Here is a 10,056-nt window from a genome sequence, read left to right on the forward strand (position 1 = left end):
AATGGGGTGGCAGTGAGGAGCGAGCAGCGCAGATTCACCAGGATACGGCCTGGGTGGCAGCAGCTCAGTCTGGGAGACCCTGGCAATCTGAGGCACTGACTGGGTACACTGTGTACAGACTGTGGGTACACTGACTGGGTACAGACTGTGGGTACACTGACTGGGTAAACTGACTGTGGGTACACTGACTGTGGGTACAGACTGGGTACACTGACTGGGTACAGACTGTGGGTACAGACTGGGTACACTGACTGTGGGTACAGACTGGGTACACTGACTGTGGGTACAGACTGTGGGTACAGACTGGGTACACTGACTGTGGGTACAGACTGGGTACACTGACTGTGGGTACAGACTGGGTACACTGACTGTGGGTACAGACGGTACACTGTGGGTACTGACTGTGGGTACAGACTGGGTACTGACTGTGGGTACAGACTGTGGGTACAGACTGGGTACACTGACTGTGGGTACTGACTGTGGGTACAGACTGGGTACACTGACTGTGGGTACAGACTGGGTACACTGACTGGGTACAGACTGTGGGTACAGACTGGGTACACTGACTGTGGGTACACTGACTGGGTACACCGACTGGGTACAGACTGTGGGTACAGACTGGGTACACTGACTGTGGGTACTGACTGGGTACACTGACTGTGGGTACTGACTGGGTACACTGACTGTGGGTACTGACTGGGTACACTGACTGTGGGTACAAACTGGGTACACTGACTGTGGGTACAGACTGGGTACACTGACTGTGGGTACAGACTGGGTACACTGACTGTGGGTACACTGACTGGGTACACCGACTGGGTACAGACTGTGGGTGCACTGACTGGGTACACTGACTGTGGGTACTGACTGTGGGTACACTGACTGTGGGTACTGACTGGGTACACTGACTGTGGGTACTGACTGGGTACACTGACTGTGGGTACAGACTGGGTACACTGACTGTGGGTACAGACTGGGTACACTGACTGTGGGTACTGACTGGGTACACTGACTGTGGGTACAGACTGGGTACACTGACTGTGGGTACAGACTGGGTACACTGACTGTGGGTACTGACTGTGGGTACAGACTGGGTACACTGACTGTGGGTGCACAGACCCACACGATTGCAGGCTGCTAACGTCACTCCACCGACGATGTACAAAGCCAGCACTGAATGCATTGAACCTTGTTGGGCTGTGACTGGGGGCCGTGCATCGGCTGCAGGAGAGATCACCAGAATGGTGTCAGGGTTAGAGGGCATTCACTATAAGGAGAGGGTGCACAGGCTTGGATTGTTTTTTTCTCTGCGATGTCAGAGGTTGAGGGGAGACCTGATAGGCAAATAAAATGTTGAGCGGTGTAGATGGGGTAGACAGTCAGAACCTTTTCCCCAGGGTGGAAATATCAAGGACTAGAGTGCGATGCTTTAAGGTGAGAGGCAAGTTCTTTACAATGGAGACAGATAGGATAGTGGTGTTGAAGAGGGATTTGGATAGGCACATGGGTATGTGGGGGATGGAGATGGGATGGCAGATGGGATGAGTTGGCATGATGCTGATACTGTGGTTGGTGTGTTGTCCACTCACCTGGATGTTGCCAACCTGCCCGGTGGACTCCATGCGGCTGGCCACATTCACGGTGTTGCCCCAGATATCGTAGTGGGGTTTCTGAGCACCGATCACCCCAGCCAGGACACCGCCCTTGTTCATTCCTGCCCCAAACACCGAAACAGGGAGACTTGAATCCATGGCCGCGAGATCCCCCACCCCACACTCGTGACTGTAGCCCAGTCCATCACAGACCACACTCCCCACCATTGTAGATGTAGCCCAGTCCATCACACAGACCACACTCCCCACCATTGTAGATGTAGCCCAGCCCATCACACAGACCACACTCCCCACCATCGACTCCATCTACACTTCACGCTGCCTCAGGAATGCAGCCAACATAATCAAAGACTTTTGTAGGAAGGAACTGTAGAAGCTGATCTACACCAAAAATAGACAAGTAACTCAGCGGGTCAGGCAGCATCTCTGGAGAGAAGGAATAGGTGGCGTTTTGGGTCTAGACCCTTCAGACTGAGAGTCAGGAGAGGAATACTAGAGGTGTGAAAAGGTGCAGAACAAATCAACACAGCACCAATGACCAAGGAAAGGTGGAGCACACAATGGTCCCTTGTTGGCTGTGGAAGAGGTAATAATAAAGGGATATGAAGGGTGAAACTAGCAGGACGATAAGGGTGTGGGAGGGCCGGAGAGAGAGGGAAAGCAAAGGCTATCTGAAGTTAGTAGTCAATGTTCATACCGCTGGGGTGTAAGGTGCCCAAGCAAAATATGAGATGGTGTTTCCCTGAAAAGGTTAAATGCTTTTAAATATCTAAAAGATATATAATGGAATCCTGGACTAGGTTATAGCTTATATTTCGTCTCAAGCAGGCCTTCTCCAGTGGATTGATAAGAGAGAGACACTAGCCCGGGCTTACCTCAGCTTGCTGTGTATTGAGACAATGACCGATGCCTTTGCAATGTGTCTACCAATTGACAAGAGATAGTGGCAAGGTATATTGACTGTATCTCTGACCATGACTAACATCTTTGGAATGTGACTAAGTGACAAACACATAGTATAAAACATCATGCAAGTCAAGTGTCTGTGTTGCTTACTTGACTGGTGCATCCCCGTCACTTCCCGGCCGATGATCAGTAAAGCTTGAGTTGGTCTACCTAACGTTTTTGTGAGTTGTCTGTTTATTAAGTAGTGAACCTTATCACCCCCAATTCACGTTCAGCCTCACTGGAGGAGGCCCAGGTCAGAAAGGTCAGTGTGGGAATGCGAAGGGGAGTTAGTGTTTGGCAACCGGGAGATCAGGTAGGTTTAGGCGGACTGAGCGGAGGTGTTCAGCGAAACGATCACCGAGCCTGCGCTTGGTCTCACCTGGAACAGCGGATACAGTCGATGAGGTTGGAGGAGGTGCAAGTGAACCTCTGCCTCACCTGAACAGACTGTCAGGGTCCTTGGGCAGAGTCAAGGGAGGAGGTTCACAAGTAATAGGAGTAGAGTTAGGCCATTCGGCCAATCGAGTCTACTCCGCCATTCAATCATGGCTGATCTCTGCTTCCTAATCACATTTTCCTGCCTTCTACCCGTAACCCTTGACACCCGCTCTAATCAAGAATTGTCTATCTCTGCCTTAACAATATCCACTGACTTGACCTCCACAGCCCCCTGTGGCAATGAGTCCCACAGATTCACTACCCTCTGACTAAAGAAGTTCCTCCTCACCTCCTTTCTAAAAGAGCGCCCTTTAATTCTGAGGCTGTGAGACTCTCCCACCAGTGGAAACATTCTCTCCACATCCACTCTATCTATGCCTTTCATTATTCTGCATGTTTCAAGTAAAGGGACAGGTGTTGCATCTCCTGCGGTTACTACACTCAGCACTCTGGTCTCTGTCTGTTTACACTGCCTGTTGTACTGCGCATGGTGTGTGTGACTGTACTCGTGTCTGATTTGACTGGACAGCACACAGACAAGGACACTACCTCAGTACACGGGTCCAGAACAAAGCTCACCAGTGATACCCCACGTCCCCTCTCCCCCCGTCCCCTCTCCCCACATCCTCTCTCTCCCCATGTCCCCTCTCCCCACCCACATCCTCTCTCTCCTCCCCAACCCCTCCCCCTCTCTCCTCACCCCCTTGCCCTACCCCTCATCCCCTCACCCGACCCACACCCCCTCTCCCCCACCCACACCCCCTCTTGCCCCACCCCTCACCCCCTCTCCTCACCCTCTCTCTCCCCCGCCCCTCACCGATGCGAAGCATGAAGTTATTGAAGGACTGGTAGTTGATGTTCATCAAGGCCACCTTCATGGCGAGGGCAAATTCAGTCAGATCAGCCAGGTGTTGCCAGCGGTCCCGGGCACAGAGCGGCACCTCCCTCTGTAACACAGGAAGACCCGTCACTGTGGGCGGGCGGGGGGGGGGGGGGGGGGCGACTCCCTCTGTAACACCAGGGCACATCACCATGGTGGTGGGGGGGGGAGAACCCAGGGCAGCAGCTCCTACAGACATAGACACATCAACGTGTAGCTCGGGGGTTCACATCCAGGGGCCGTTACGGGGGTGGGCGGTGGGTGTGTGGCCCTACCGTGCCGGGGCCGGGGCTAGGCTCCGGGATGAGACCGGACGCTGCCATGTAGGTGCTGCCGATGGTCTTGATCTTGGTGATTGTCTGGAACTGTGGCTGCTCCAGTAACTGTGGGGGAGAGAGAGAGAGCTGTCGCAGGAGTCTCACTGCCCCTGACCCTCTGCTCCCGGTCCCCTCTCCCAATCCTCCCCCCCCCATCCATCCCCTACCCTCTCCACCGACCCCTCACCCCGTCGAAGTCGGAGATGATCTCGTTGAGGAAGCGCAGGCACTCGATGCCGCCGTTGTTGACGCTCTCCTCCGTGTAGAAGTCGGAGAAGTTGGGGATGGAGGCGAACATCACCCCCACCTCATCGTACGCCTGGCTGTACAGCTCCTGTGGAGAGTGAGAGAGACCCCCACACGTCACACACGGGGCACAGTGAGGGGTTGGGGGGGTGAGGCGGGGTGTCTAGGAGTGAGGGGTTGGGGGGGGAGGAGGGGTTGGGGTTGGGGGGGTGAGGCGGGGTATCTAGGGGTGAGGGGTTGGGGGGGTGAGGCGGGGTATCTAGGGGTGAGGGGTTGGGGTTGGGGGGGGGAGGGGTTGTGGTTGGGGGGGAGGGGTTGGGGTTGGGGGGGAGGGGTTGGGGTTGGGGGGGGAGGGGTTGGGGTTGGGGGGGTACCTCGTGCCGGCGTGCGGGGCCCAGGAAGTGTCGGGCCACGTGCTCGGGCAACATGTTGGTGACCAGGGCTTCGTTGCGACGCCGCATTCCAGACAGACGCTCCTTCTGCTCATGGACCTCCATCTTCCACAGGAACAGGGTCCGCGCCAACTTCTCCACCTGCGGGCAAGGGGTAGGGGGCAGTGCGGGTCAGGGGTCAGTGTGGGTCACGGGTTAGTGTGGGTCAGGGGGCAGTGCGGGCCAGGGGTCAGTGCGGGTCAGGGGTCAGTGCGGGTCAGGGGTCAGTGCATCTCAGGGGTCAGTGCGGGTCAGGGGTCAGTGCGGGCCAGGGGTCAGTGTGGGCAGGTCAGGAGTCAGTGCAGGTCAGGGGTCCGTGCGGGTCAGGGGTCAGTGTGGGCTAGGGGTCGGTGCGGGTCAGGGGTCAGTGCGGGTCAGGGGTCAGTGTGGGTCACTCTCCCCGTGGTGGTCACTCACGTGCCGGGTGAAGCAGTAGAGACTGAGAATCATGAGGAAGATGGTGGCGATGGTCAGATAGTGAGAGGGAACCGCCGGTGACCTGTGGGGCAGAGGTCAGAGGTCAGCACTCCCCAGGCTCATTGTCAAGGCCCATCAGTCGGTGGCCCTGCCGGTAAAACAGGCCCTTAGGCCTACACTGCCCGTGCCGAACATGATGGCAAGATCTGCCTGCATATCCCCCGCACCTGCCTCCACCACCACCCCGGCAGCACGCTCCAGGCCCCCACCAGCCTCTGTGTGAAGAAATTTACCCCAACATCTTTAATCTTTGCCCCTCTTGCCTTAACTAGTATTTGATATTTCCACTCTGGGGAACAAGATTCTGATTGTCTACCCTATCCCTGCCTCTCATAGTTTTATGTACTTCCATCAGGTCTCCCCGCAACCTCCGGCATTCCAGAGAAAACAATCCTCGCCTGTCCAACCTCTCCCTGTAGCTGATGCCCTCTAAACCAGGCATCACCCTGGTAAACCTCCTCTGCACCCTCTCCAAAGCCTCCTCATCCTTCCTGTAATGGGGCGACCAGAACTGCCTGCAATACTCCACATGTAGGCTGACCAAAGTCCCATAAAGCTGCAGCATGTCTTATACGCAATGCCCCCCCTCCGCGATCTATGAAAGCAAGCGTAATGTACTCATTCTTTACCAGCCCCCCCTTCCTGCACCCCTTGCCAGCTTAACCACAGCAAGATTCCAAGTGTGCTCTCACGAGCCTCCCATACCGCTGTGACATCGCTCTGACCACTCCCCCTCTGATGAAACAAGTGCATAGCGTGCTTCCTTCACCACCCTGTCCAACATGTGGTGGCACCATGTTTTGAGAGGCTAGTTATGGAACGCATTAAATCCAGTCTACCCAGCAGCCTTGACCCACCGCAGTTCACCTACCGCCACAACAGGTCCACAGACGATGCCATCGCCCTGGCCCTACACTCATCCCTAGAACACCTGGATAAGAGACACCTGCACCAGACTCCTATTTAGAGACTGCAGCTCTGCCTTTAACATCATTACACCATCCAAGCTCATCACCAAACTAGCGGGACTTGGTGTCACCACTCATCTCTCCAACTGGATCCTCGACTTCCTGACCAACAGACCCCAATCAGTGAGGATAGGGGACAAATCATCCTCCACGATAATCCTCAACACTGGTGCTCCACAAGGCTACATTCTCAGCCCCTTCTTTACTCCTTGTACACCCACCACTGTGCAGCTGTGGCCAAATCTAATTCATGTTCAAATTCGCAGACGACACCAACATTGTGGGCCGGATATTAAATAATGATGAGACGGAGTACAGGAGGGAGATTGAGAACCTCGTGTCCTGGTGTGGAGACAACAACCTTTCTCTCAATGTCAGCAAGACAAAGGAGATAGTGATAGACTTCAGGAGGTGAAGCGGTTCACATTCCCCAGTTTGTATTGATGGTGCCAAAGTAGAGATGGTTGAAATACTTAGGAGTCAATATCACCACCAACTTCTCCTGGGCCACCTATATTGAAGCAACAACCAAAAGCACACCAATGCCTCGACTGTATTAGAAGGCTTAGGAAGTTTGCCATGTCGCCTACAACTCTCACCAACTACAGATACGTTATTGAAAGCATTTTGTCAGGATGCATCACAGCTTGGTTTGGGAATATCTCCATCCAAGACCGCAAGAAATTGCAGTGAATTGTGGAGGCAGCCCAGACCATCACACAAACCAACCTCCCTTCCATTGACTCCATTTAGACCTCACGCTGCCTCGGCAAGGCCAGCAGCATAATCACGGACGAGTCGCACCCTGACCCTTCTCCCTTGGTGTGAAAACGCACACCTCCAGATTCAGGGACAGTTTCTTCCCAGCTGTTATCAGGCAACTGAATCATCCTACCACAACCAGAGAGCAGCGCTGAACTACTATCTACTTCCTTGGTGACTCGGACAATCCTTGATCGGACTTTGCTGGCTTTACCTTGCACTAAACGTTATTCCCTTATCATGTATCTATACACTGTAAATGGTTCGATTGTAATCACCCATTGTCTTTCCACTGACTGGTTAGCACGCAACAAAAGCTTTTCACTGTACCTCGTTACACGTGACAACAAACTAAACTGAACATTCAGAGAACTAATTATCTGCACCCCTCCATCTTTCTGATTTATAACATTCTGGTAGCGCAGCGGGTAGAGCTGCTGCCTCACAGCGCCAGAGACCCGAGTTCGATCCTGACTACGGGTGCTGTCTGTACGGAGTTTGTACGTTATCCCAGTGACCCACGTGGGTTTTCTCCCAGATCTTCGGTTTCCATCCACGCTCCAAAGACGTAGGTTAATGGCTTTGCATGAACTGTAAATTCTGCCTAGTGTGTGTGTGTGGGATAGTGTTCGTTTGTGGGGATCACTGGTCAGTGTGGACTCGATGGGCTGAAGGGCCTGTTTCCGCGCTGCATCTCTAAACTAAACCATAAACTCCAGGACCCTGCGATTCACTGTGTACATCCTGGCCAAGCTGCAAGCTGGTCCGCATCACAAAACCAACCTTGTCCTAACCCCGGACGTTGGTGAGGCCACTTTTCTAGTACGTACTGTGTTCAGTTTTGGTCACCCTGCTATGGGAAGGATGTTGTTAAACTGGAAAGAGTGCAGCGAAGATTTACAAGGATATTGGCCGGAGCTATAGGGTGCTATTGGGCAGGCTCGGACTTTATTCCTTGGAGCGCAGGAGGATGAGGGGTGATCTTATACAGGTGTATAAAATCATGAGAGGAATAGATCAGGTGAATGAAGAGTATTTTGCCCTGAGCAGGTGAAAGATTTAATATCAACCTGAAGGGTACCATTTTCACACAGAGAGTGGTGGGTGTATGGAACAAGTTGCCAGAGGAGATAGTTGAGGCTGGGACTATAACAGCATATAAAAGATATTTAGACAGGTACATGGATAGCAAAGGTTTAGAGGGATGAGCCAAAGGTGGCATCAATGTAGATGGGGCACCTTAGTCAGCACGGGCAAGTTGGGCTGAAGGGCCTGGCTTTATGTTGTATCACACAATCGCACCGTCCCCCTGTGACACTGTGACTGGACACACACACACACTGACACACACACACTGACACACACACACTGACACACACACACTCACACACACACTGACACACACACACACTGACACACACAAACTCACACTGACACACACACACACTGACACACACACACACACACACACTGACACACCCACACACTGACACACACACACACACACTGACACACACACACTGACACACGCACTGACACACACACGCTCACACTGACACACACACTGACACACCCACACACACACACACACACTGACACACACACACTGACACACACACACTGACACACACACACTCACACTGACACACACACTGACACACCCACACACTGACACACACACACACACACTGACACACACACACTGACACACCCGTACTCACACTCACACACACTGACACACCCATACACACACTGACACACCCATACACATACTCACACACACACACACTGACACACACACACTCAGGCACACACTGACACACACACACACTCACACTCACACACTCACACACACACACACACTGACACACACACACACTGACCCCCACACTGACACACACACACTGACCCACACACACTGACACGCACACACGCACACACACACGCACTGACACACACACATACACACACACTGACACACACACACTGACCCACACACACTTCACACTTCACACACACACACACTGACACACACACACACACACACTGACACACAAACACACTGACCACACACACACACACTGACCACACACAGACCACACACACACCACACTGACCACACACACAGACCACACACACACACACTGACCCACACACAGTGACACACGCACACACTTCACACACACACACACACACACACACACTGACACACACAGACACACACACACGCACTGACACACACACTGACCCACACACTGACCCACACACTGAACCACACACTGACACACAAACACAGACACACACTGACACACACACACACACACACTGACACACACACTCGGGACATACACACACACACACACACACACACTGACACACACACACACACTCGGGACATACACACATACACACACACACTGCCACACACACACACACACACGCACACACACTGACACACACACTGACACACATACACACACGCACACACACACTGCCACACACCCACACTGACACACATACACACACACTCACTGACACACACACACACACACACACTGACACACACCCACACTGACACCCACCCACACTGACACACACCCACACACACACACACTGACACACACCCACTGACACACACACTCACACACACACACACTCACACTCACACACACACACACACTGACACACACACTGACACACACACACACACACACTGACACACACCCACTGACACACACACACTCACACACACACACACTGACACACACACACTGACACACACACACACACACTGACACACACACACACACACTGACACACACCCACACATACACACACTGACACACACACTCGGGACATACACACACACACACACACTGACACACACACACACACTGACACACACACACACTGACACACACACACACACTGACACACACACACACACACACACACAGACACACCCACACACACACA

At 53.3% G+C, this 10,056-nt stretch overlaps 1 protein-coding gene across 1 annotated transcript in view; it reads right to left on the minus strand.

The window, feature by feature from the left end:
• adcy3 (adenylate cyclase 3) overlaps positions 1–10,056 on the minus strand; it is a 41,021-nt gene that overhangs the window by 1,414 nt on the left and 29,551 nt on the right. The window contains exons 14-19 of the mRNA XM_033025085.1: positions 5,291–5,372; positions 4,817–4,975; positions 4,384–4,530; positions 4,155–4,262; positions 3,817–3,946; positions 1,590–1,714 (exon numbers count right to left, since the gene is read on the minus strand). Coding sequence (XP_032880976.1) covers positions 1,590–1,714; positions 3,817–3,946; positions 4,155–4,262; positions 4,384–4,530; positions 4,817–4,975; positions 5,291–5,372 — 751 coding nt within the window. The remainder of the gene's footprint in view (positions 1–1,589; positions 1,715–3,816; positions 3,947–4,154; positions 4,263–4,383; positions 4,531–4,816; positions 4,976–5,290; positions 5,373–10,056) is intronic.

The sequence above is a fragment of the Amblyraja radiata genome, chromosome 8, assembly GCF_010909765.2.
Source record: "Amblyraja radiata isolate CabotCenter1 chromosome 8, sAmbRad1.1.pri, whole genome shotgun sequence".
Classification (NCBI taxonomy): domain Eukaryota; kingdom Metazoa; phylum Chordata; class Chondrichthyes; order Rajiformes; family Rajidae; genus Amblyraja; species Amblyraja radiata.